At 45.9% G+C, this 27,985-nt stretch overlaps 1 protein-coding gene across 6 annotated transcripts; it reads left to right on the forward strand.

Annotated features, from left to right (window-relative positions):
- Positions 1-8: 8 nt before the first annotated feature.
- Positions 9-27,985, forward strand: KCTD20 (potassium channel tetramerization domain containing 20). Of its 6 annotated transcripts, none has more exons than XM_085082893.1 (9): positions 9-100; positions 4,591-4,662; positions 20,832-21,034; positions 21,703-21,961; positions 23,005-23,107; positions 23,625-23,745; positions 24,686-24,883; positions 25,322-25,432; positions 26,853-27,985. In XM_085082893.1, the coding sequence occupies exons 3-9, from the start codon at positions 20,881-20,883 to the stop codon at positions 27,143-27,145; spliced, it is 1,239 nt and encodes a 412-aa protein (XP_084939019.1). In that variant the 5' UTR covers positions 9-100; positions 4,591-4,662; positions 20,832-20,880; the 3' UTR covers positions 27,146-27,985. The 6 variants fall into 6 exon arrangements, with proteins under 6 accessions (XP_084939019.1, XP_084939020.1, XP_084939021.1 ...); XM_085082894.1 differs by lacking the exon at positions 9-100 and adding an exon at positions 750-1,726; XM_085082895.1 differs by lacking the exons at positions 9-100; positions 4,591-4,662 and adding an exon at positions 11,364-11,501 and having other exon boundaries at positions 21,703-21,737; positions 21,840-21,961.

Here is a 27,985-nt window from a genome sequence, read left to right on the forward strand (position 1 = left end):
TGAACGTATCCAATCGCGTGGCTGCGTGGGCGGTGGGCGGGGCTCGGCGGCGGGGCCCCGCCCACCGCCCGCCTGAGGGAGCGGCCGCGGCGGGGACGCGGTGAGTGAGGCCTCGGAGGGCGGGGGGGCGGCTGGGGACCCTGCGGGGCTTTGGGGGCTTCTTGCCTGTCACCTCTGAGCTTCTAGGGCTCTTCTTAGCCCGCTCTATGCTTTGAGAGTGGTTGTGGGCCTGGGGGCGCCCGCGGTGCGCTGTGTGTCCCGGAAAGGGGTCGAATGGGGGGGGCCTTCCCAGCCCCGCGGGTATAGAGGAGGGTGGGGGCCGAGGAGGGCTCGGGGGTCACAGGGAACGGGGAGGAGGGGGCTGTGGGGCTGAGAGGCTCTCTGGGGGCCACAGGGGGCTCCGTTCTTGTGAATGGGCTTTGGAAGGGAGCTCCAGGGGTATTTGGGGGTCACAGGGGGCTTGGAAGAGGGTGTCAGTGGACATGGATGTGGAGCTGGGGGTGTCTGGGGATCACAGGGGCTGTGGGGCTGAGGGGGTGTTTGGGGATCACAGGGGATATGCTGGAGGGGGCTGAGGGGTGTCTGGGAGGTCATAGGGGACTCTGTTGTTGTGAATGTGCTTTGGAGGGGCCTGGCGAGCTTTGGGGGCTGCTCCGAGGGTGTTTGGGGACAGCACCTTGTGTGCACTAAGGGGGGGATTTGTGGGGATGGGGATGCTGCCACCCTTTTAGGGTTTACTTGGAAAGGGGGTCTTGGGGTGCTTCCTGCACTCTGTGTTTGGGAGGGGACTGGGACTGTTACCCCTGGGTTAGCACTGCATCCCTGTGACCCTGCCATGCTCACCTCTTCCTGGGCTGTGGGTGAGGCCAGGACTGTGCCCAGTGTCCTGTGGAGAGGCTGCTGCTGTGCCTACCACCCCCAGAATGGAGCCAGCCTCCCCTCGGGGTGCTGGTGGGTCACACACCACCCTCCTACCCGTGTTCTGGTGCAGTGTTATTCTTAAGTGTGTTTTTAGGCCTGAGGTTACCTTCCTTTCTGGCCCCACTGTGCTTTGAAAGGAGCAGGAGTTTTTAAGGGGTTTTCCCCTAAATGGGTGAGTAGGTGAGACCTCAGCCCAGCTCTGCACATTTTTGTGTCAGCTCTGATCCTGCCTCTCTCTCTGCTGCCATCTCAGTGAGCTGAGGCTTTTCAGGGAAGGGGTGATAACAGTGCAAACAGTTTTGGGTATGAGATTTGATAAGACCAAAATGAAGGAGCTGCGTCTGGGTCAGGGCAACACCTGATATCAATACATGCTGGGGATGAGCAGATAGAAAGCAGCCCTGGGGAGAAGAACTTAGGGATGAGAAGATCAAAATCCCCTGGCCATGGGAATCAGAACGCCCTCCCCAAGCCCTGGGCTGACCCCCCAGTGTGGGCAGCAGGGGAAGGGATTCTGCCCTGCTCAGGTGAGACCCCCACCTGCAGAGCTGCCTCCAGCACAGGAAGGACATGGAGCTGCTGGAGCAAGTCCAGAGGAGGCCACCAAGATGATCAGAGGGATGGAGCAGCTCTGCTGGGAGGAAAGGCTGAGAGGATTGGAATAGTTTAGGCTGGAAAAGAGAAGCTTTGGAGTGACCTAATTGCAGCCTTCCAGGAGCTGAAGGGAGCCTGCAGAAAGACTGAGAGAATCTCTTTACAAGAGCCTGGAGTGACACACTGACTGTAGATTTGGATTGGATATTAGGTAAAAGTTCTCTCCTGTGAGGGTGGGCAGGCCCTGGCACAGGGTGCCCAGAGGAGCTGTGGCTGCCCCTGGATCCCTGGCAGTGTCCAAGGCCAGGCTGGGCAGGGCTTGGAGCAACCTGGGATAGTGGAAGGTGTCCCTGCCCATGGCAGGGGTGGGACTGGATGAGCTTTAAGGTCCCTTCCCACTCAGACCATTTTGGGATTCTGTAAACCCAGGAAATGGAGAACCTCCGTAGGGAGAGTGTTTTGAATTGCTTTGCCAGGGTTGCTGCAGCCCAAATCCTGTTGTAGCTGTAGATTATGGCTTTAAGGCAGAAAGTTCAGCTGTGGTCCCTGTGAGAGCCTTGTCCTCACCTCGGTCCCAATGCTTCCTGCTGGCATTAGCAGCAGTCACAAAGTGACATTGGAGGGAATTTTGTCTGGGAATCAACAGGAAGGCTCAGCTTTCTTTCCCTGTGAGGTGTGTCCTTGATTACCCTGTGCAGGGGCTGTGAGGCTGCTCACAGTCACCTGGATTTGAGGGTTATAAATATCTCAGTTCGCAGAAATGTTTTCAGGGATCTGAGCATCAAAATAGTGAATTATTGGGGTCAGGAACTGTGGGTTAGTGTGTAGACAAAGCTGCTTGTGAGAGTTACTATTCTTCAGACTGGATTTCCATGTGCCTTTATTATTATTTATTCTGTTTAGGGAAGCAGTCACTTTTTACTAAAATAAAGACTGTTTATAACATAACTCTGTGTTTACGTCACTAACAAATGCTCTTCTGCAAAGCAGCCTGTACAACCCTTGTCTTTATTTTGCATAATAACATCCATGTTCTGATCTTATGGCTGAAATGCAGCAGTTTATGTAAAGCAAATGAAGCCTATGCAGACTGTGTCTAGACTTACTTCAGCTTATCTTAAAGCAATTAAAGACAGGTTAAAGTAAGTTCTGCTGTCATCAAAATAGATGTTTGCTGATTTATTGGTGTTTGTTTCGACAGACTTATTTGCAGCACATGAAATGCTTTTTGATATTTTTTGATGCTGTCTTCTGCTGCCAGAGTTAAAGGATGAGTTTTGTGTTTGATTTGGGCTTGAAAGGAAGGATCTTTGTGGTAGGAGTTCATTACATCATTTTATTTTTGGGGAGCTTTCTGTTTTGTAGTTACTCTGTATAAGGGAGCAGAGTTCAGGGAGCTCAGTCAAGCTGCAGGGGCAGCTGGAAGCAGTTGTAGATGAAAGAACCAAACTGATTATTTCTGTCCTTCTCAACAGTGGTAAGAACCAAGTAGCAAAGTAATTTGAGCTGTTTGATGTAGATTGCATGTACCTACAGGCAGAGAAAGTGATTGTGGGGTTTTTCTAGGTGTTCTTGAGGTTGTTTGCTTTCTGGAAAGGCTTTGAGACACTTCTTGGAGTGGCAGATAAGACAGTAATTCCAGAAGCGTCATCACTGGTTGTGCTAACAGAAATGTATCATCTAAGATCCACCCAGGTTTGTTGGATGTGTCCAGTGTGAAATCAAAGTTATACTTTGTCTTCCTGTGCTCCAGAGGTGGCCTTACCTGAGCTCTGCACACCAGTAATATGTATTTGCATCCCCAAAGTATTTTTAACCATCAGAATTGAGAAACCCTCTTACTTCAGCTGATTTGATCATCAATCTGATCTTACCTCAGTCTCTTTGAGGTACCTTCATGTTTTGGCATGTTCAGTCTTGCCTTCTCAGAAGCCAAGAGGTTTCATAACCGTTTGCTTGGAGTTCAGGATATTGTAACATTTTTTGTGTGGTGACTCAATCTGTCTGCACAGGTCATGAGAAGTAAGAATCATCATCTCTTTATTAGTGATACTTTCAGCCCTAAGTTTGAGCCATGCCAGGATGTGTTTGTCACTTGGCCTTATCTTGAACTCATTCCATGTGCCCGTGTCAGGCAGCCAAGTGTTCAGTTCACAGTGTAGCAGTGCAGTCAGGAGAATCAAAGTTTAAAATTGTTTAAAACTCTTGCTACTAATTCTACTGAAACACCTGAAACCATAAGTAGAAAATTTGGGTGTAAAGTAAATAACATTTCCCCCTTGGTAATGAATTTGCCGTAAGGCTGCAGTGCTGTCGTTAACAGCACTTGTCCCCCTTTGCCAAAAGCTGTGATCACAAAGGGACATTGGCCAAGGAGTGGGACTGGATTAATAATTGCATCACAGTGTTGCAGAGTCTGTTAGGAAAGTCGCTGCATGATGAGAGGCCAACTCAGCAGCCAAATAACCTGGGAAAGGAGCCTTGCAGTGCTCCCTGAAATAGCCCCTGAGTGCTCTCTCTTTGCTGCCTCTGCTTGCCAAAGCCACTGTCAGGAACTCCTCTTCCTTCTAGAAAGTCAAATCCTGCCTAATAAATGCAAAATGAGTCTCTCTAAAGGTTCAGCTTGGGGTGGACTCTGGAAGTGCTGTGTTCTCTCTGCCTGGAGATCCCAGAGGAGTGTGTGGATAATGAGCTCTTTCTTTACAAGAAAAATGCTGAGTTGGTGCCTGCTGATAAAGGTCACTTGAGCTGTCTAAAGGATCTCCAGATTTTTAAATTAGTTTCTTAATAAAAAGTGAATTTAGCCAGAGGATTGGTTTATTACTAGCTCATTTAACCCACATCAAGACAAGCAGCATGATAAACACCTTTTCTGTGGGGGGAAATGTAAAAGAATGGGGAGCCATCAGCATCTTTTTCTTTGCCTTATTTATAAATAGCATAACCAGAGCTAATATAAAGTTTAGAAATTACCAACTTAGTAACATTAACATTTTTGTAGAAACAATGTGATTGCAGTATCTGTTTTTTGGGAAGACCTGACCAGGCTGCTGATGAAAGCCCCTCTGATTTCAGGTTTCTGATCCTAATGTCTCCTCCAATTCCAACATGACAGTTGGGTAGTGCTGCTGGACCATCTTTGCCAAGGTTGGTACAATTTTGGGTGTCTGGCTTTTGGATGGCCTTACCATGTGAGTTGTTTACTGAACAGCCTCCCTGTCCTTCCTTACAGAGAGCAGCTGGGAGTGTAATCCAAGCAATGGGGAGGGGATGTGTTTTGGGAGTGTTACAGGGTAATAATTACAGGTGCTGGAGTAGCTGAAATCCTGGGACCTGCCTTCCCTCTGTTATTCCATCAGCTTTCATGGCCATTTCTCCTCCTGTGTCTTGCTCCAGTTCTAATTTGTAGTCACAATGTGTCCTCCAGCCTCAGCAGAGCCTTTAGACTGGCCCCTGTAGGCTTTGGATCCACGTTTTGGAGCACAAAAGAGGACTAAGGACTTTTGAAGGGCAGCTGGTCCATAAGCATAGGCCTGAAACTGAGAAGGAAAATCAATGGCTGTTAGTCTTGGAGGCAGCATTGAACATGGGCTGCAGTCGCTGAAGCTCAACATTCAGTAATTTCTTCTGCAATTTGGGATTTTTTTTTTTTTTCTTCTTGCCCTGAGAGCAACCTCAAATGTGTTATGTGCAGCTATTGAAAATGGTGTTAATCCATGGATCGCTCCTGGGAGCAGGAGTGTTCAGTCATTGCTTTGGCTTTGCTACTGAGCACACAAATATAGAAATACCCTTGTGAACTATAAAATGTAACAAGTCATATGTATCCCACTGTCAGAGTGACTCGAGAATTACTCAGCTATTTACTGCGAGAATAAAAATCTACCTGAGATTCAATACAGAAATAGCCAAAAGAGGCAATAAAAAAGGGGTGATGAAAATGATGAAAAGACAGAGGAATGAGAGCACAGCTCTGTGTCAGATCTGCCTCTGCAATTTGTGGACAAATAGTCTAGATTAGAGTTTTAGTTAGTCATGCTTTCAGTGGCAACAGTGTCTGTTCCGAGAATTGGGAAATGGATGCACTTCCCAACCAGCTCCCATAAACCAGTGCTACGTCCCTGACCTCTGCTGGGTGTCAGAGTTTAGTCTATGGAATCAGGAAGTTTTCAGGAGGAAACAGAGCTTGGCAGCCATAAAAACAGGAGAACTGAACCTTGTGACAGCAGTGAGAAGTGGTGTGTAACAGTTAATGATTGCTGCTGCCACATGGCTTGTATGCAAACTTTTGGCTACGTAGCTTTGCAAAACAGATCAGGCAGATGTAAATAACAAGGCAGTGTTTGATAAAGAAGGGTTTTCAATAAATGCAATTCCTGGTCTAGAAAGCATAGCTGGGTCCATTGGAGTCCAGCCCTGTGGCTCACTGTGCTGGGACAGCAGCTGGTCACATTTCCTGAAACGGATCTGTGAGTGCACATGATGCCACTGGATGGCCTGTAAACCATCAGGATTAAGCATCTGCCCCAGTTTGAGTGATTTGCTCAGTTTAATAACCATTCACGTTATTTTTCTCTAAGTGGTGTCTGTTTTATAACTGAATGACTGCAGCTCTCACTCAGGTTATTCTGGTAACTCAGACAAATTGGAGTGAGAGGTCCACAAAGGATGTGAATAGGGAAAAGGCAGGAAGAGAGAAACTGATGGCAGCAGCAGCAGAGTTTCTGGGTGGACTGGAGATGAGCTGAGTGGATTTTCCAAGTCCCTCAGTTCACGTGCTCAGTATCGTCTGCTAGTTCAACATAACTGGAACAAACAAGGGAGAAAAACAGAATAAGGAAGCTTTAACCTCTGTGAAAGTGAGCTCATTTCGTCTTCCTCTGGGCAAGTGGATTAAAAATTGTTGTGTTAGATAATCTCTACCCACAGAAAAGCTTCCGTCTGTCTGGAATGTTATCTGCTGTGGCAGTTGGTGGTTATGAATGAGTTCCCTAATCCATTGACAGAAACGTTCCAGCAGGCACTTGCAGACTTCCCTGTAGTCTAATGCTGGTTGAGAAGCCCTTCAGTCAGGTGTCAGGGACTGATACAGCCTCAGGAGATGGATGTGTACATAGCAAAGGCCTTTATACTGATATGGATGTTGGAAAAAACTACTTTACTGCCTCTGTTGGGAAAGGAGTCCAGCTAAGGAATAGAGATTGAATAGAGATTATTAAAATTTCAGATTTTTATTTGCTGTCACAGTTTCATTTCTTAAATCCCATCGAGTTTCTCTCGTGTATATCAGCACAATCTAGCCCTTTTCCATAGGATCTAATTTTTCTTTCTCCTTTCAGACTGACCAAGTTACAAATATGAAAAATGATAAGATTACTCAGTCATATGCAAATCAGAGGATTCAGGTATATTTGAGAAGTGGTACAGCTTTTATATAAAGCACCTATAGGCCACTAGGTTTTGCCCATATGCAGGCTTTGCTGACATCTGTTGTAAACATGTGTAAATTAGCTAATGTTTGAGTCATTTGGGACTAGGCAGGTTTCAATTTTTCCTGTAAATGCTGCTGATCTCCAGACTGAGCTGTGCTGCACAGCCATTTCAAACCTCCCTTGGAGTGCAGTCGAAACCATCAATCTGGATGCTGCACTAATGGAGAACAATATTGATCAGGAGCATTTCTTGGGCACGTGGGAGAGGAGCTTTCTCATTCCCAGCATTCTGTCCTGTTTCACATCCAGTAATGGGGCTGGAGCAGGTCTTCCCCTTTCCCGTCTCAGGCTCGGGGTGAAGCCATGGTCAGATGTGCTGAGTGGGGTAGGAAGGTTGCTGTGACAGATCTGTCACTGCTCCCAGTGTCCTGGGGATGGAAATCCCCTAGCAGGGCTGAACAGGGTGGCTCTCAGAAAGACCAAAATGCGTGTATTTGATGCAAGGAGCTGTGCTCACGTGCAGTTGTGCTGTCAGGCCCAAGGAGAGTGATAAACAGCTGGGTTAGAGAAGGTCAGCTGGGAATGCACTGCACAAGATAGAGAAGTGAAACCAGTCTAGTGATTTCTGTTACCTTGTGCTGGCCGAGCAAGGGGCAAACTGGGTTTCTTTATTGATAATTATAAAGCTCTGGAGAGCTTCGTGCATTAGGGCTGTGCTATATTTAAATGGTGTGCTGTCTGTCTAATGTCCCTATTACAAAATGTTCTTTGCTAAGATCATGGGCCTCTCCTTTTAAAAGTTGGTTTTGAAACTGTCAATTGTTTTCAGAAAATTGGTTAATACACCATGGCTGTGGCACTTGTACGTGTCTTCACTTTGTGCTGTCATTGTGTCATTCCAAGAGCATTTTAAAGGTGTTATGAACAGCTATGAGAAATGCCACTTCACCACTTGCAGAGTGGAATTTCTGCATTTCTGAGAGATGAAATGATTCTTAATGCAGCAAATAGAGTGTTCTCCAGCCTCTCACCCTGTGTTCTGCAGACTCTTAGTGCTATCTTTAATTAGAAGGCTGTCACAGCTGAAGTAAAAATAACAACTCAAAACAAAACCTCCTGTGAACCAGATTGAGAGGCAGGAGACTTAAAGGCTTTACTTGTCCCTGCAGCAGCTGGAGCTCTGACAAGGAGCATTCCAGCCCCTCGTGCTGCCCAGGCCATGTTCAGCACGTGAGGCTGGAGGGAACATTCCCCTGCTGGGCCTTCTGCTCATGGCAGAGGTGCTCCAGGTTTAGCAGCAAGAAGGGATGTCTTGTGCCTTGAGACTGACAAAAGCACCTCATTTCATCCAGTCTTGTTAAGAGCTCTAAAGTGTCACAGTTTTGGTCATGTCTGATCAGGACTGGGTTGAAATCCTTGGGTTAGAGAGAGCTGCTTTTTGGACATTAATAGGCTCTTTAATTAGCAGACTCTGCAGGAAAACCTATCTTCTTGTTAAGGATTTATTAAAATCATGCATAAGCTCTACTGCTGGAATATGCTAGTTTATTTGAGAACCTCTAGGATTATTCAGCAGAAGAGTAAATATTCCTCACAAGGAGAGGCTTTGAAGACCATTTCCTTGAAATAAATACTTTTTTTTAAAGTCCTGGCATTTCTTTTGCATGTTATCTTTGAGACAGACATGAAACCAGCTGCAGTTTTGGCTAGAATATTGTTGGGTTCTTGCTTTTCAAGGTAAAAACAAGCTGGACTGTTCTGGAATACACTTCAATTTTAGACCTTTTCCCTTTCAAGACTGACCTTATCCAGTGCCCAAATGGGCACCTTCCCTCAGCACAAACACCTCATTATGTGTGTTGAAATAGGCATCTTCTCTGTTTTTTCAATTTTGTATATTTTTAGTGGTATTTTCCCTTTTTTACTCCCACAAAATATGGCTCCAGTTCCTGGCTAATTTTGCTGTAACACAGCACTAGCCAAATATTTTTGTGGAAGAATTATTAGTCATAGAAGAAAGAATGTAATGGAATATTCTTAGAAAGTGTTACAACTATGCTTGACATGTAAAATATTTATCCAGGCATGCAAACAAAGCAAGAGGTGTCTTGCCAATGTCCCCTTGTAAACCTTGGTTGGTTTGAAATCATGAACTGTTTTTCAGTTCTTGAAAATAAGGTATCAGGTTCTCTGCTGACACGAATTGACTGAGTGCTACTGGTTGGCCTCACCTCGATGAAATTATAGCCCCTGCTCTTGCCTCCCTCAAAATAAATCAGGAGGTGTTTTCCGAAGAGCTGTAATTGTGCTAAATAAAACTCCTGTGTTTATTTTGGTTTCGGATTACTCAGTATTACTTGCAGTTACTAATGCAGCTGCACTCTGAAAGGAGCCTTATGTTTGTTTTGCTTTTTCTTATTGTCTGTATCTTAATGAGAGTTAAACCATGTGTCTGATTTGGAGGACTCTCTTGTTTCTGAGCACAACACTGATAATCTTCCCTTTGTGCCTCAACTCCTAAGGAGCATCTCTGCCCTCCCACAGGAGAATTCAGCTGTGGCTTTATCTGAGCAGCCTTTGCTGTTGTGGTGAGATAGGCAGTGCCCGGTGGGGATGGCAAACAGCTCCCCTGGCAGAGACCCCATGGCAGCCTGGATCATCCCAGAGTCAGGGAAAGAAAGATCCCCAGTGCTGGCTGAGGACACCTGAATTTTGCCAAGCCTGGCTCTGCCCCTCCACACTGGACACAAACTGCAGTCTGAACCTCTTTCTCAGCGTGGCAATATTTCCTTGCAAACTTAATGCATTCCATTGCAGCTTCCCAGGTTTGTTTCTTGGCGTTTGGTTTGGTTTTTTGCATTGTTATGATTTTGAAAGCTCCTGTAACTGCATTCGACTTTCAAAAATGTGCCATCTATTGTTAGTTTTCTGAGCTGCTGCCATGTAATTGGTTAGAAATGAATGGCAGTTGGAGTTGTTAAGGCAGAGTTGTAGCAGATGATGGGAATGAGTGAGCAGTTACTTGTTGGGATCCCTTCCAGAGAAGGAAGGTGGAGTTTTGAGCTGCTCGCAGCCTTTCTAAAATAAGAGTCAGGAAGTTGGTGCCTTTTGCCGTGGGTGAAACATCAGATAAGTTTTTGTCTCAAGCTAAAAGCCCTGTAAAGGAGGAGAGGAATTTTGGGTTAGGCTGGATATTCTCTCTGTTGATTTTTAAATTTTTAATTTAGTTTATAATGTTATTTTAAAATAAATTAATTAAAACTGGTGTATTTCAAAACACACTGATAAAATTCCGATGCTCATCTCAAGAGACCACAGTGGACAGTTGCTGTGCTAAAAACAAATAGGGTAATTATAAAAGCTAATTCATAAATTCCACCTATAAAAATTATATCAATTATATATAAAAATATATAAATTTATTCTTTCTCCTAATGATGGCCACAAGCCTCACCTGATGTGGGACACCTTGTCTTGGTGATTAGAGGTTGTTCTTTATATTCCACCAATCTCTTTACCAGGCTTCACATCTTTCATTGCACCTGTATCTAAACAGATGAAATAATTGGGCATTAAAGAAAAAAATCTTGTCCCTAAACCCAAGTTTTTGCATCCAAAAGTTAGTAAATTTGTGACAATTTGGAAATTTTTTTAATGTTGTAATGTTTCATTTATTTTTAAGTAAGAGTTCTCTTATATCATCTTTCAGTCACACTTTCAGACTTGTCAGGACACATGAGCTTTATCACTGGCATGAGTCAGGAGGAAAATAATTTCCTGCTTGTTTAGACTCTATTTGCATTAAAAATTAAATATTAGTGATGATATGTGATATATTTAACTCTGTTGCTTTGTGAAATTGTGTTTGGAGCAGTCTCTGAACAATCCAGCCGCATCTTAGGGGAAAGCAGTAGGAAATAGAATCGATTGATTTAAATATTTGAGCTGCCAGTGGGTGTCAGAAACATGTAATGCCTTGGCCATGGCACCTGAGCACTGACGGAAGGTGGTGGTTCTTATTGGGGCTCTTTAGCAATGCATTGATGTATCAGAATAACTCATTTTACACTCAGTTACTGTAAATTTGTTTGAGCCCAAGTCCCAGGACTTGGGAGTCTCTGTGCACATGGTTATGTACGTAACCAAAAATGCTGGTGGCTAATTCCTCCCTGCCTGCCTAAGGGATGTGTGTAGGAGAGCGTTTTACCAAATGGCATCAAGGGTTTAATAAAACTGAGCCTTTTCTACCACACAATTCTAGCAATAACTGTCTGACTGAGGAACCTGGGCAGAGAAAGAGATTCAGGAGGCTTTTACTGAAAACAGGAGACTTCAAGCTGTTACAACACAGATTATATTCAAACTTTCCATGAATCAGCTGGAGGGACTTTTAACCTGAAATATTTACATGAATCAGCCGCCCCGGCTTTGGGGGTGTGACCATCGCTGCTCCAGGAGTTTAAACCGCGGAGCTTTGCCGTGCCTCGGTGCTTCCCTGTGCTCCAGAAGGATTCCGGGATCTCGCAGGGAGCGCTGAGCACGGATGAGCCGGCAGTAAGTAAGGGAGGGTGCTCGGCTGAGGCTTTGCTGCAGAGTTCCACCGGCAAATGGCAGTGATCAGTGCTGCTGAGACCTTCTCGTGGCTGCAGGTGGATAGATTCTGTGGTAGAACTCCCTCGGAAATGCTCTTGTCTTTCCGCTGTTTTCTGCAGGTTATAATTGGAAAACTGGACTTGGCATAATATAAATTCGGGAATTGAAATGGTGGGAATTTGGAAACGAGTTGGATTTAACTGCCTTAGAACAAAGCTTGAGAAAGAAAAGCTTTTTTAAATCTGAAGGGATAAGACAGCTCTTGCTTTTATGTTTTGTTGAAGTGTGTGGGATTTTCTGAAAGCTTTATAAGTAGTTTTGCAGAAAATGGTAGAACAGAGAACACAGCCACACTGTTGTCTGCAGCACTTAACTCCTGTTGCAAGCTTTTACCTAAGTATTTGTAGCTTAATTTAACCCAGGTGGAGAGAAAGTGTAACTCATAGGTGTCACCTGCCTTAAAACTTTATTTAGCTCAGTATTGTCTATTTTAGCAGAGAACATTTGTTCCTCCTGTCTCTAGAGAAAAATATCCTGCTTATGTTTACAACAGCTCATCTTTTGTCAGAGTTTTTTTTTCCCCCTTTTCCTGATCAGATCTGCACATTGTAACCTCCTGCTAAGGAAGGAGGTATGTATTCTGTATAGGCATGACCAGCTTTATTTGAATTGCTGAATTTAATCAGATAGTATTGGCAAAGTTGCCAGTGCCGTAGTAGTAAGAAGCTCTTTATGAGGACCAAATATATTTTTTTCAGATGACTGTCCTTATGCCAGTAGTGTGAGGAAATGCCCTTTATAGTTTGCTTGGTTTTGCTCTTTAACACAAATACAGTGAGCCTCAGAGGAAGGGAAATTAAAAAAGCATTAACTTGTTGCCTTGGTGAAGAATTTTGTTCCCTTGATGGGACATTGCTGGATGCACTTCATCTGTCCCATTGATGAGGCTGCCACAATGTGACCTTGCTATTTTGGGAAAGTCTGGAATAGGTTACACCAGGTTAATAAATCTCCATCATTTTTCTGCATGTATCAGTCCTGGCGATTGTCAACTGGCAAAAGAAAAGTTGCTGTGAATGTGGGGCACTGCTGGGGGTCATTTCAGTGCATCAGCTGAGCACTGGTGGTGACAGAAGGACCTGCTGACCCCTGGGTCTTAAATCAAGGTGTGCAAGTGCAGTGTTAAACCCTTCAACCCATATTGCCAACTGTAGTTTTGAATTGCATTTGGAGAAACAGTGGATTTTTGTTAAGCCTCAAGTAAATGAGTAAGTCAGTCAACTTTGCTAACAGTGCAGCTCTATGCACAGAATGGGAGAAACAATCAAGCATTTCATCAGCCTCCTTTGCTGTCTCTTGCCAACATTTTCAGGCTGTCCTGCATTGCATCAGGCCTGCTGGACATTATTTTCCATCCATCATTTGAAACCAGATGGAAAATGAATCCTCTGTATATTGATAGAGTTATTTCATAACACGGGAAAAGCTTTTTGTCATGTGCCTGTGCTGGTTCAACCTATAAATCAGCTTTTATTGTCTGCTTGTGTTCGTGTTGGGAAAATGAAATGAGGATTAGTAGGAGGTTTGTGAGAAGCATGTGAAGGCTGCAGGTAAATGTTCTTTCTGCTGCAATCCAGGTGAATGCACTTCCATGGTGTTCTCCAGTGTCCAGGTGTATCTACAGGGGCCAGGAGTGACAACCCCAGAGCTGCCAAGCCTTGCCCTGAGCATCTCCCTTGGTTCAGGTGCACAGGGCACTGCCTGGGGCTCAGCCTGGAAACAGATTTCCCTGCTTGTGGGAGACCTGGGGAGCCAGGCTGGGAGAGCTGGGGGTGTCCAGCCTGGACAGGAGAAGGCTTCAGGGAGACCTTAGAGCTCCTTCCAGTGCCTAAAGGCGCTCCAGGAGAGCTGGACAGGGACTGGGGACAAGGGATGGAGTGACGGGACAAGGGGGAATGGCTTCCCACTGCTGGTGGGCAGGGAGAGATGGGATATTGAGAAGAAACCCTGTGAGGGTGGGCAGGCCCTGGCACAGGGTGCCCAGAGAAGCTGTGGCTGCCCCTGGATCCCTGCAAGTGTCCAAGGCCAGGCTGGACAGGGCTTGGAGCAACCTGGGATAGTGGGAGGTGTCTCTGCCCCTAGCAGGGGGTGGCACTGAGTGGACTTTAAGGTCCATCATAGTTACAGAATGAGCCATCGATTCTGGTCTCAATTTTTAATAGAGGAGAACATTTCACTTTTTATCTTTCTTTCTGCTGGGTGAGTTACTGTCACTCTGCACAGCCCTCTGGAATGTCTCCCTGCAACTGGGGAATTTTTATTGCAGCTGAACTGAGCAGACAGGCAGAATGGTTTGTTTTTTCTCTTTTTCACTCTCTCTCTGGGAAAGCCTCTATCTGATGATCAGAAGCAAATAGTTATTAGGAAAATTAGAAGTTGGATTGCTGCCTACTTGCCAATATTATAATCTTTCATATCAAGTTTGATGGCTGCTTTTTTACTTAACCAATCTTACCCAGCCCAGGGGAGATCTGTTATCTCCATGCTGCATTCTCTGCTGTGGTTTATACCTTACGCTGATTCCCTAATCCTTATGTACAGGAAACACTTCTCCTTATTTATCTTAAACTCATGATTGCCCTTTTTCTCTCCAGAGTAGGAAATCAACCATTGCTAATTCTCTGCTTTTACGTTTAGAGTAACTTCTGGCACATTCTAAGGAGATCTTTTAAGAATTTATGCTCCTTTTGGCTGATACAGAGTTAATTTTCTTCCTAGTAGCTCATGGGGAGCTGTGGTTTGGATTTTTGCTGGAAAAAGAGGTTTGATAACACAGGGGTGTTTAGGTTATTGCTGAGCAGGGCTCACACGGAGCCTTTTCTGCCCCTCCCCACTCATGAGCTGGGGGTGCACAGCCATGCCAGCTGACCCAGGGATGGATATTCCACACCTTAAGGCATCATGCTCAGTGTATAGAGCTGGGGGAAGAAGGAAGAGGGGGGAATGTTGGGAGTGATGGTGTTTTTCTTCCTAAGTCATGTGGCCCTGCTTTCCTGGGCATGGCTGAACACCTTCCTGCCCAGGGAAGGTGGGGAATAAATTCCTTTTTTGCTTTACTTGCATGTACAGCTTTTATTGAGTCATAGAATCCCAGAGTGGCTTGGGTTTGAAGGGACCTTAAAATGCACCCAGTGCCACCCCCTGCCATGGCAGGGACACCTTCCACCAGCCCAGGCTGCTTCAAGCCCTGTCCAACCTGGCCTTGGACACATGCAGGGATCCAGGGGCAGCCACAGCTTCTCTGGGCACCCTGTGCCAGGGCCTGCCCACCCTCACAGGGAGGAATTCCTTCCCAATGTCCCATCTCTCCCTGCCCTCTGCCAGTGGGAAGCCATTCCCTATGTCCTGTCACTCCATTTCCTTATGAAGAGTCCCTCTCTGGCTTCCTTGGAGCCCCTTCAGATCCTGGAAGGTTTTGTGAGGTCTCCATACAACCTTCTCCTCTCTTTTCCTTTACCTATTAAAATATCTGCATCTCAACCCACGAGTTACTCTTCCAGTTCTCTCCCCATCCCACCAGGGAGCAGTGAGCACGCAGCTGTTTGGGACTCAGTTGCCCTCTGGGGTTAAACCAGGACAGAAATTAAAGCCAGGCTTTAGCCATTGTGGAAAGACGTGCAGTTCCATTAGAAATCCATCTTGTTCTAAGTGGAGGGCTGTGGAATTAGGTCAGGCACACCCTGTGTACGCGTGTTTCCTGCTTGCTCATATTTCTGAGAATAATTGTACATGGGAATGTTTTTGGAGACTTAAAGGAGTGTTGTCACCTTAAAAATGAGTTGTTTGGAGTTTTTTTTCAGTCGTGATGGTTAGGCTGTGGTTTAGGAAGAGGGGAGGATTGTTCACCAGCTGATTCACTCACTGCTGGTCCTTCCTCACCGATTGCAAGCCAAATGATGAAGTAAAGCCACTCATTCCTACTATTTTTAATCTCTTACAACTTCTCTCTTGCCATGCCAGATGATAGTGAGACCCTGCATGAGCTGTCAGATGTTGCAGCAAGGGCTTTACTCCTCAATGAATTTTGGCAGCTTGGCTTTTCATGATTTTTCTTTGTAGTTTCTATGAAGTTCTTCACACCTAAAATACTCTAGAATGGCTCTTTAAAAAAAATCCAAGGATGAGGAGTATATCCTTATTAATATAATTATTATATTTATATAATACAATAAATAAGTAAAAACCAGCACATTTGTACTGACACTTTTGTTTTCGTTTGCTTACTAAATGTCTTGTATCAAAATGGGTTTTCTCTGCTGCCCATGTTGCAGCACTTGAGTTTCTTTTCATGGCACACATCACCTTGTTTATGCAAGAGAAGCCATTCAACTCTTCCAGTAGTGGGGTGAGAACTGTCTGCATTGGGAAGTGGCTTTGGATGTGCCTCAGATTCCTTAGGGTGGGGAAGGATAACTGTGCTGAAGATCTTCCCAGCCTCTTTACATTCCAAAACACTTCCTTCTTAAGAATTGCAGAGAACAAGGATCAGCCTCTTTATCTCTGCAAAGCATTTGCAGCATGAATTGTTTGTGCCAAAGATTCATTGCTAAAGAAAAGTGTTTCCATTTTGTGACTGAAAACTATTTAAATAGGACTTCCATGTTTTCCCCTCAACAAAAGATAAGGCTTTAGACAAGTTCAAATAGTGATGATTTCACTGGGAACATGAACACAGGGACTGGAGAACAGAGATGTTTGTGCAGTTGCACAGCTCATTCTTGACATTGTTGTGTTCCAGAGGAAGGAGGGACCCACACACTCCAACTATGGCAAAACCAGCGGCCAGAGCCAGATGGGAATTTTCATTTTTGATTCTGATACTCATTCCCTTTTAAAAAAATTAAAATCCCAGCCTTTCTCTGACTGGAGGAGCTCTTTCTCTGATCTTTAGTGCTGAATGTGACATGAGGCTTTTGCTGCTCCTGAGTTCCCAGCTCCCCCAGTCCAGCTGTGAGGCTTCAGCTCCTCAGTAGCCTGGTCCTTACCTGTTCTTTCAGGATCTGAGCACACAAACAAGTCAGGAGAAGTGAGGAAACACATCAGGGTGTCTGTTCACTGCTCATGATCCCTTCTGTGGTACCAATTAACACTTCCCAGAGGGTGGAGATGTGCACGGAAGGAGCCCTCTAAGGAAGGTGGTGGTAGCCTGGGAGTATTTGTCCTACTACCCCAGGGGAATTGCTAGTGCATGGCCAGGGAGCTGAGCAGTGAACGTGCTACAAGTCAGAGTAAAACCTGAGTAAGCAGTAGGCCTGCTGCTCTCATCCTGAGGATTAGGTCTCCTCCTCTGTGTCCCTGTTTTCTCTCATAAAACACTTCCCTGCAGTGCTTCTCAGGGCTCTTAGGAGCAATAAGCAGTTAATATTTGTAAAAAGCTTTGAAGATGAATAGTGCTAATTATTATTTGTAGATATTCATCCCCACCACGGGTAGTTCTCCTTGATCCTGGGCATGAAAGGAAACCAGGACATTTGTAAGCTGGTCAGGCAGGAGTTTGGCCTTGAAGTCTTTATGTACTTGCTTCCCCACTGGGTTCTGGCTGTGTTTGCAATATATTTGTCACGTTAAATGACCAGTTTGGGGATTTATTGTACCAGCCAGATGTGCCAAAAGATCTTTTGTCATTTCCCTCGGTTCTGCTGACACACGATGTGCAGGATTTGGGCATGCCAAGAGGGGCCAGAGGACAGGGAAATGCCATCAGCCTGAGCCGGGTCGGATGATCAGCAGGACTGGATGTTCCACTTCCAGGAAAGAGAAAAGTCGAATCTTGTGCTTGGGAGAGCCACCACATTGCAAAGAGCAGCTGTTTTTAGCAACTTTTGCTGGTGCTCAACTTAGTATAACAAAAAAGAACACAGAGAAAGGTGTCAAACAGCTGGGACATTTTTCTCCTAACATTCCTGGTTAGCAGATTAGGTGGCAAAATGGGGGAGAATGACCAGGGAAAATTTGTATATTGTAGTTTCTTCCTAACTGATGATAGTTCTATAAATAATTTCTGAGCTGCTGTAGTTAAGGACTCTGCTGAGGGCTGTGCTGGGTCTCTGCATTTAATTCAGAGCTTGAAGTGATGAACAAAGATTTCAACATTCACCCAAGCCAGTCTGGTTGTTGTGAAACTCAGTCTGTTGGTGTTTCGTGCTATTTGACATCACTTAAATGGGGCTTGTATGGCAGAGTTCTGGGGAAGTTATGGAGTCTAAGTGTCCCTGGATAAAGCTGCTCTTTGCCTTCATATACTCTGCTTATTGATCTGATTTCCTGCCTAAATTCTCCTCTCTGCTGAGTAATGCATTAAATAATCAAGAGATTGTTCAGGCACCGCACGGGGAGGTTGTTGGCAGAGCTGCAGCAATTGAGCACTCCTGGAAGAAAGAGGCCCAAGAAATAAATTTTATGCTTATCTTGTTTTCTTAATGGAGTTCTTGTCAGCTCACAGAGCAAATTTTGCTCCCTGGTGAGCGTGGTAGCATCAGTTTTATCAGGGATATTGTTTCAATATAGGAAAGCTAAGGCAGGGGGGAAAAGAGTTCTGAGCCACAAGCCAGTGTGATGTCTGTTCCTCTGAGCAGCCTGGGCTGGTGGGAGGTGACCCTTGAGATGCTTTAAGGTCCCTCCAACCCAAACCATTCTGGGATTCCTCCTGACAGCTGGCAAGTCTCAAGAATGACTCCCCTTAAGATCTTGCCTTTAGGATTAGAGTTATGATTATCTTGATTACCTGCTTGACAAGAGTATTCTTCTCCCCATCTCAAAATACTTTTCCCTAAGTAAATCAAACTGCATGCTAAAAGACAGGTTTTGGCTTTCAGTGCAGTTACCAAATTTTAAAACATTTTGTTTCAGATGACAGATTGCAGAATGTTCTGAGTTGGAAGGGACCCACAAGGATCATTGAGTCCAAATTCAGTGAATGGCCCATACAGGGACTGAATTGCACAACCTTGGTGTTATCAGCATCATTCTTCAACCAGCTGAGCTAATCTCAGGATCAAAACATACGTTATAATAATTCAGTGAATGTGTTTGAAACCACAGTATTAGTTGTATAAATACCTTAACATTTGGAGTCTTGAAAAATTCCATTTCCTCATGGTAATTACAGTGCTATGAAACAGGGGAATAGTTGACTTTTTGTTCCATTGGACAATGTCAGTTCTGGCATTGATTTAAAGGCTTTGTTGGGGTTTTGTTTGGGCTTTTTTTCCCCTCCAGGATGTCTTAAGAGTATGGGGGTCTTCGTATTTAGATTTACCTCCACTCCCCCATGTCCCACTGCCCAGCACTGCTGGACTTTCTACCACCCCTTTGCTGCTCTGACACAGGAGAAGAGGGCAGAGGACTGCTCAGGTTGTTCACAGGGAGTTTGTGTTACCTTTGCTCAGGTAAAAGATCTGTCCATGTGTGACCAGCTCCATCTCACTTAAGATATTAGGAAAGGTTTTTCCCCCAAAAGGTGCTGGGCACTGAACAACTCCCCATGGAATGCCCACAGCCCTGAGGCTGCCAGAGCTCTAGGAGTGTTCAGACAATGCTCCCAGGCATAGGGTGGGGTTTAGGGTGTCCTTTGCAGGGCCAGGAGTTTGACTGGATGACCTTGTAGGTCCTTCTAGTTCAGGATATTCCATGATTCCACCTGGAGGATGGTTAGTCACACAGTGCAGTTGTGGGTGCTCCTGTGAGCAGCAGGGAGGACTCTGATCCTGATGGTCTCTTCCAAATCAAGATATTCTGTGAATCTATTCCCAGCTGCTGGGCAGCATTCACAGGGACTGGTGGGTTTCTGGTGGGGCTGATGAGGAGTCTCTCCAAGGTCCAGGCAGCCAGGACAAGAAAGCAGCCTGGAAGGTGTGAGGAAAGGGATTTTCCCACACTGGGTATTCTGGTGAGAGCAGAGGGGGAGGTGACTCTCTGGGTGCTGTTCTGGTTGCTGGGACTGAGATGACCCTTGGGGGCTCCTCGTGTCACTGGTTCTGCCTGCCTGAGCCTTTCAAAAAAGAAATGGTTTTGTTGTTGCCAAAAATCTTTCTTCAGATGACCATCACATGATGCATAAGCAGCAGATTTTCTAAAAATACACCGATATAATAATGCTGGCAACTTAGAATTGGGTTTACAGAACAAAAGGAAGGAATTATTATTCCTTTTTAAGTTCTCATTAAGAATAAAAAGTTTAATTCAGACTGCCAGTAGTGATGGGCTTGAAACCCAGCACTGAACTGCTTGTTAAAACCTTCATCCTCAGCAGGTGCTGGCCAGAAAACTCAGCAACTCTGACTTGGCATTTTGCTGTTTTATTAGTGCTGTTTTATCTGCTTTGTCTCTGCCATGGCAGTGCTCTGCCAGGCATCAGAGATGGCACCTGCAGGCCCTGCAGGCTTCACTCAGCCAAGGGAAAGACACAGGACAATTGTTCTGCAGGGGGGAAATTGGAAAAATTCATTAATGAGGAAATTGGTGTTTTATGTTTGAGAGAGTGAAAGGAAAACACATGAAGCCAAGAAAGGAGAGCTGGTTCTTGTCCAGGGCAAAACAAATGCCAGAGAGAATGAGGGAAAGAGACAGCAAAGAGATCTGATCTGTTAGGAGATACAAAGAAGTGAAGTGGATCTTGAAAATAGAAATAAGGAGGAAGAGTGTCTGTTGTGGGACTGCAGTGGAGTAAACACTGGGGGAAGCACTGTGTGACAGCACAGGATAAATCAAGGAGAAAGAACCAAAACCAAGCAATGACTGGGAGCAGGGAACCTCCAGGTCAAACCTCAGAGTGGTTCAGAGGCAATGCCTGAGCTGTTAACTGGGAAAAGGTTGAATTTCAGGCTGTAAACAGGTTGTAGAGCTCATTGTGCCAGCACTGGGAGTCAGGAATATAAACATTTTTAAAGGGCTCTAGAGGTCTGGAGGGTTGGTAATTGCCAGGAAGGTATTTTGCAGGAGCACACATGTGATCTAAAGGCATCAGTAGCTTTAGACTTAGCTTTAAATATGTGAAGGTCTATAGATTAAATAGATTTAATAGACCCCTGATTACTTTAAAACTTTCTTCCCCCCTCTTCCTAGGTGAGGGTAGGGGCATAACTAACACCATAAGCCTCTGAAACACAGTTAAATACCTGAAGAAATGCCTTTTGAGCCTGAGGGACCTTGCTTGTGGTACCAGATACAAGGATTTGAACTTCATTGCTAGGGAGTTTCTTCCAAAACTAACAACCTGGATTCTCTCTCCAGCTCTTCTCTTAGGAAACGCCAGCAACTCCTCACAGCACGGAGGCCCAGCATGAATGTGAACTGTGCTGGGGGCACAGACTGGTCGAGAAATCTGGAGTCCAGTTGTCCTGTGGAAAACAGAACTGTAGCAGCCCATGAGTCAGAAGAAAGTTCTGTGGTGGTAGGAGGTCACAGCCCTGCAGTTCCCAGGACTGAGGGTAAGGGTAAGGATAATGTCCTCAACCCTGTAATTTGAAGGGAGATCATTTTTTGGGTTTTGAGGGGCATCCTGTTTTGGAAAATGTTCCAGCATCATAAGGCAGTTTGCACTGGGAGGTACGTGACCTGCCCATGCCAGGCTGCTCTAAAGGACAGCAGTTCACAGCAGAGTTCAGCGTCTTGGCAAGATCATGCCATGGGAATGGCCTGGCAGCCAGCTCCTCCTGGGGCTGATTCAGATCACCCTGAGCAGATTCACTGAGGGCAGCTGGACAGTCCTGTGTGCCCACCACGGGCTGGCACTGGGCACTGCTGCCTTCCACCACCGTGGTGAGGTGTGTGCTGCTGCTCAGCTTCCTGTGGGAGTCCTGCCAGCAGTCTGGGGCTGTATTTCTGGCCTTGTTTAATTCGTGTGCTCCTGCCCTTTGCACCTGAATCCATCTTGCTTTAACGAGGAACATTAGGCATAATGGTTCATCAGAACATCCAGCTGCTGGTTCAGTTCAATAGCAGCTAGTTTTATGTCATAGAGCATTCCCCTGACAGCTATGGCTGTTGGCATCCTTAATTATTGCATGACTCAGTTTTCTCATTTCAGTAGGAAGTGTTACTATGAAATGATGTTTCTCAATAAATTCTCTCTTCCCTTGCAACATTTGTTTGTGTCCCTCAGCTCTGGACTCTGAATGCCGACACAACGCTTGCCCAGTAAGTCCCCAGATCAGTGGCATGCTGTCTGCTCCTGAAGAACCTCACAACTGCCATTTCCCAGATGGAAATAAGAGGCAGCTGGAATATTTTAATACCCAGGAACGGCATGGAAGCAGTTCCCAGACAGTAGCTCCAGAAAAAGTGACCCTGGTGGTAGATGGCACTCGCTTTGCAGTGAATCCCCAGATCTTCACTGCTCACCCTGACACCATGCTGGGAAGGTGGGTCACTGCTGTTATTTCCAAGGTACCTCAAGACGGTCTAATATTTGTTAAAGTGGAATAAACATGTACTGTTTGTTTTGTGGTATCATCTGTACACACGGTGACCTCAGTCAGAACTTGGCTGTGAGTGAAACCCAGAAGACCTGACCAGATGGAGAGTTGGTAGTTCCCTAGATAAGTCTCCCTTTGGTCCAATTCCATCAAAAATGCACATTTTTAGCCTAATGTGGTCTCCTTTTGCCTTCTCCCCAAGTGTTTGCCTGGTCTGTAGGCAGTACATGTGTCCCCAGCTGATAACCTCCCTCCTGAATGGGCAATATGATAATGCTCCTTCCCCTCCTGCTGCCACCTCTCGATACTCTCCTGAAAGAGAAGTTACTCGGCTCCTGCTGAGAGGATGGAGCTTGTTTCTGCACCAAGGAACCCTCATGTGCTGTACTGCCAGCACTTTCCCCCTCTCTGACCAAAGGGTTCTTTAGGGTCACTGACCCTTGTGCGAGTTGTTGTGTTAAACAAGGCATCAAAAGCCACGTGGAGTTATCTGGTGTAGGTCAGTGCAAGGGCTTTACTGCCAGGGGATTTTCTGCCCCAGGACTGAATGATCTGTTCCTTTGGCCTGTTCCTTACTGTGCAGTAGCCATAGCAACAGAGCCCAGGCCTCCCTGAGCCAGCTCTTGTCCTTATTTACTATGGAAGAGGTTGGAGTGGAGGTTTAAATTACTGGATCTCTGTGTCACTGCTGGGGTTCATCCCAGAATCATGGAATGGCCTCTCTTGGAAGGGACCTTAAAGCTCAGTTCATTCCACCCCCTGCCATGGGCAGGGACACCTTCCACTATCCCAGGGTGGTCTAGCCCTGTCCAGCCTGGCCTTGGACACTGCCAGGGATCCAGGGGCAGCCACAGCTTCTCTGGGCACCCTGTGCCAGGGCCTCCCCACCCTAACAGGGCAGAATTTTTTAACCCCAGTACACCTGTTTGTCTGTGTAATAAATGGGTTTCCATGTTCTTGTGCACTTACACAGTTCTTTATCTCTTCAGGATGTTTGGGCCAGGCAGAGAGTACAATTTCACCAGGCCAAATGAGAAGGGCGAATATGAGATCGCAGAAGGGATCAGCTCGGCCGTGTTCCGCACCGTGCTGGTAAGGGCAGCTCTGCAGATGGGGAGAGAAGAAAGAAACAATCTGTTTGTCACATGTGCAGAGCTGAGCCATCTCCAGGCAGCTGCACTCCCTGGGACATTCTGTTTTTACGTTTTGCATTGGGATTTTTAAAGAAGAAATATAGCAGGCTTTGGCATAAGTCCACATTTCAGATATTGGCTCATGTTGCCTTTTACCTTTTCTATGTCGTGCTGTTTTAATTCCTGAGCTGTATCCTGACCTTGTGGTTACATATAAATGCATATTGCATATGAGATGTTGTGAAACCCTGTGCCATGGAAAAGTTTTAACTGGAGCTCATCATTAATGAGACCCTAGAGGATCTGCAAAGAGACGTAGATTCTCAGACAAGCAGGGCTGGTTTACTGTTCACAGAGCTATAAATAGCTTCAGTATCTCTGCAATATTAGTAAACAAAACAAAGAACTAATTAGGAATTATCATAGTCCAAGATATTCTTAACTTTTCTCTCCAAAAACTGTCCTTTTATTCACAGGATTATTACAAAACCGGAATCATTAACTGCCCTGATGGGATTTCCATCCCAGACCTTCGAGACACATGTGATTACCTCTGCATAAACTTTGATTTCAACACAATCAAATGTCAAGATTTAAGTAAGTATGGAGAGAAATCAGCTCTTAGGAGATCATCTGCAGGGTGTTGAGCACTCTGATCCTGATTCAGTGCAATTCTTAATCTTGTGCTTTAGTTTAAGCATGGATGTGTGGATTTCACTGGAACTCAAGTTGCATTTAAACAGCTTCCTTTTGGCTGCTTCAATCCAAAGTGAAGTGACTGAATGCTTCAGAACACTGGCACTTTTCTCCAAAAGTAAATTATAAACATTTTAGTCTTTTTGTAACAGATGTTGAGCAGAGCTTGCTGTTCCTGGCAACAAAATGAGGGCTAAAAGCAGGATTATAACCCCTATCCAAAATGTACCAGAGAATCATGAATAATTAAGGCTAAAGGCTGATGGGCAGACCAGGAACCAAGGATACCAAATCTGGGAAGTAGTAGAGTTCCTGGTCATGAAGGGATTTGATTTGGAGCAGCTTTTTGGTGGGCATGCTGGCAAAAAGAAAATACTTTTAACACAAGCAAGTCTGTGAAAGGCACTTTATCGAAATGAGGTGTGTGGTATCATAACACAGGCTGTGGGTGGAATTTCCTGCCCTGTTCTCTGATGAGTGATCCCAGAAAAGGCAGCAAAATGTACTTTCAAGGGCAGAGGTTGTTGCTGGAAATTCAAGTTAAGTACCATAATGAATTAATTATTCAGTCTGTTGCTGTTTCACTGTATTGATTGGAGCTTGGTGGGTTTTTAATGGGAATGGGATGGTTCTGCAGTGCAATTTGCATCCCCTTTGAAATGCAGTCTGAACTTCTGATTTTGCCAGTTCTGGATCTGGGGGCTGTCAATGTGTCTGAACATATGTTGAGCACTTTGTCTGGAGAAGAATTCTGGCTGTGCTCTTGCATGGATCTGGGAATAGCAGAGCTGGGACATATTTTGATACTGTAGCAAAGCTCCTCTGATCTGTGTCTCCCCAGGTGCTCTGTTACACGAGCTCTCCAATGATGGAGCTCACAAGCAGTTTGATGGCTACCTGGAGGAGCTCATCCTGCCCATCATGGTGGACAGCGCCAGGAAGGGGGAGAGGGAGTGTCACATCGTCGTGCTGACAGATGAGGACACCGTGGACTGGGATGAGGATCATCCCCCTCCCATGGGAGAGGAGTATTCACAAAGTAAGGGCTCTGCACTGTGTCCCACACACACCCAGCCATAAGGAAAGGACACATTCCCAAGGTGGCTCCTCCAGGAGGAGGCACTGATCTGTGTGCTCTGTGTGAGCTGGTGCTGCTGGAGGCAGGATACCTCACTAGTTAGAGCTGATCCCAGAACTCACTGCACTTTCCTTCTGTTTCTGCCTCTCCCTCAACCTTCTCCTGGCTCTTTAGTGAGGGAATACTCTTTGCATTACACTCCCATCACCACCCAGTCTGTCGAGACTGTGATGTGCATCTCTGCCTTCCCACAAGGAAGTGCAATTACTCCTGTTGAGGAAAACAGACACCTGAAATAATTCTTGGAAACCACACCTGGCTTTTGGCACAACAGGGCATGTCAAAAGCGGGGAGAATGTTCCTCTTTGTAGATTCTAATCACCCTTTTTATTTCTCAAGTCCTTTACAGTTCCAAGCTGTACAGATTCTTCAAGTACATCGAGAACCGGGACGTGGCAAAAGCTGTGTTGAAGGAACGAGGCCTGAAGAACATTCGCATTGGCATCGAAGGTAAAGCGCTGCTTCAGCAAGGGAAATGCACAGCCAGTTGACTCCACAGTCAGTAAAACCTGGTTTCCTCTGGACTGCAGGCATTTCCTTCTTTACTCTGTGCTTTACATTTATTTTTATGAAACAAGTCAAAACTCAGCATGTTCTTCCTTTACCGTGTTCCACTGAAATTGGCCAGGAGGCTTAAAACTTAAAGGGAAGTAAAAGGTACATAAAATGTACCAGAAAGGCTTGCCTCCTTAGGAATGAGTAAACAGGAAACAGGAGTCAAATGCTTCCACCTGCTGATCCAAGCATTCCCTTAGGGAGCTTGGAGAATGTTGAGCTCTGTCCTTAGAGACTGTCTTGTTTTTATAGTAGCTGTGTTTGCTCACAGAAGGGCTGGTGGTATGCAGCACCTGTGACTGGCTGCAAACAGTGCTGCTCCCTCTTGTCAGAGAATCATGGAATAATTTAAGTTGGAAAAACCCTCTGAGATCATTGAGTCCAACCATTAACCCAGCACTGCTAAACCCACCGTGTTCACAAGTGTCACATCCGTGCGTCTTTTAAATCCCTTCAGGGATGGTGACTCCACCACTGCCCTGGGCAGCTGTACCAGAGCTGGACAGCCCTTTAGGTGAAGAAATTTTCCCTTATATCCAACCTGAACCTCCCCTGGCCCAGCCTGAGGCTGTTCCCTCTCCTCCTGTCCCTGTTCCCTGGGGGCACAGCCTGACCCCCCTGGCTGTCCCCTCCTGTCAGGAGTTATGCAGAGCCAGAGAGTCCCCCTGAGCCTCCTTTGCTCCAGGCTGAGCCCCTTTCCCAGCTCCCTCAGCCTGTCCTGGTGCTCCAGACCCTTCCCCAGCTCTATTCCCTTCTCTGGACACACTCCAGCCCCTCAATGTCTCTCTTGCCATGAGGGGCCCAAAACTGAACACAGTACTCGAGGTGCCTCAGCAGGGCCCAGCATAGGGGGCAATCACTGCTCTGGGCCTGCTGGACACTCCATGGCTGGTACAGCCTAGGTGCCCTTGGCCTTGTTGCCCACCTGGGCACACCTGGGCTCAGCCTTGACTCCTCTCATTTTCTCCCCACATAACCTCACGACATCCTCACAGTCCTCCTGATTTGCCTGCCCCGTTTTCCTTCTCATCCTCACTGGCTCATCTTTTGGCACATGGGGATGACCTGCTCCTGGACCTTTAAGTTTTCCTTCTTGAAGGATGTCCAGCCTTCCAGAACTCCTTTGTAGGGGAAAAGAGAACAGTCTTTTGCAAGCCAATAATGCCAAATGTGGAATCTGAGCATTTTTCTATTGAGTTCTGTGTGTGTCCCACCCTGACACCACCATCACTCCTACCTGGGCGTTGTGGAATCTTGTTGTCCCTTTGGGAGTCAGAGGGATGCAGTGGAGCTGACTGGCTGTCTGTGTTTCCAGGGTATCCCACCTGCAAGGAGAAGGTGAAGAGGAGGCCTGGTGGCCGCTCTGAGGTGATCTACAACTACGTGCAGAGGCCGTTCATCCAGATGTCCTGGGAAAAGGAGGAGGGCAAGAGCCGCCACGTTGATTTCCAGTGTGTTCGGAGCAAATCCCTAACAAACCTGGTCACGGTGGGGGATGATGTGTCTGAGGACCACGAGGTTATAATGCATCATCCCCCCCAAGTGGATGAACTGGACAGGCTGAACGCCCCCTTCTCCCAAATGGTTGTTAACGATCTACCGGATTAGTGTGGCTCAGGGTGGAGAATCCTGCTGGATGTGGGAACCTCTCGTAATTTCATCCCAGCTGATGGGACACAGACTCCTGCAAGGTGCTTTATCCTCGTTCATGCTCTTACTACGTTGTCATATTTCAAGCATGTTAATAAAGAGCCACACTCCATAGTCTTAATTGTGCAATCGAAAGCAACATCTCCTCAGACAAAAAAAGAAATGATCTGTTGCTTCTACTACAAAGGCTTCCGGATTGTGGGTGCTGAATATTTTATCTAAACTTCTGAAAGAAGAGCACAAGTGTGTAGAAACATCTCGTTTGACATGAGAGAGGAAATTCTGGGCCTGTCAAGACAAAGCTTTTCTTTACCATTAGGCACAGCTTTGTTTTTGTGAGGCTCAGTTACAGAGGAGTGAACATCAAAGCAGGACAGATGATATTCTTTATCAACCAGCAGAAATGTAGCACAGTGTGACAGCAAACCTGAGCGTGGAGGAATCTGTTTGCACTGCCACCTGGCTTTGGATCCAGCGTGGTGTACTGCCCTGAGGGAAGGAGGAGCCAGTTCCATAGGAAGCATATGCCTGTTCACAGGAATTCCCTATCTGTACTTCTCCGTGAGATGGAATTGTTTTTAGGGATGTTTTCTGTTCAGTTCAGTAAAATGAGTAGATCATGCTGAAGAAAAACCCAAAAGAGACTGTAGCTGATATTTTACCTACAAAGTAAATCTGTTCATAGCCAAATAGATGTAAGAAGCTTTCTAGAGGTGACTGTGCATGCTGAAGACTTTGAGTTGTCTTCTCCATCCCCTTGCTAAGACAAATAAAGCCAGTGGGGAAACTCCCAGTTTA

This window comes from Lichenostomus cassidix, chromosome 26 (assembly GCF_008360975.1).
Source record: "Lichenostomus cassidix isolate B80296 chromosome 26, HeHo_3.0, whole genome shotgun sequence".
NCBI classification, from domain to species: domain Eukaryota; kingdom Metazoa; phylum Chordata; class Aves; order Passeriformes; family Meliphagidae; genus Lichenostomus; species Lichenostomus cassidix.

Excerpts from the sequence above, each read along its gene's own strand:
- KCTD20 (XM_085082891.1), top strand. Across the intron at positions 23,108-23,624 it reads CCGTGTTCCGCACCGTGCTG|GATTATTACAAAACCGGAAT; the intron begins GTAAGGGCAGCT and ends TTTTATTCACAG. Across the intron at positions 25,433-26,852 it reads CATTCGCATTGGCATCGAAG|GGTATCCCACCTGCAAGGAG; the intron begins GTAAAGCGCTGC and ends CTGTGTTTCCAG.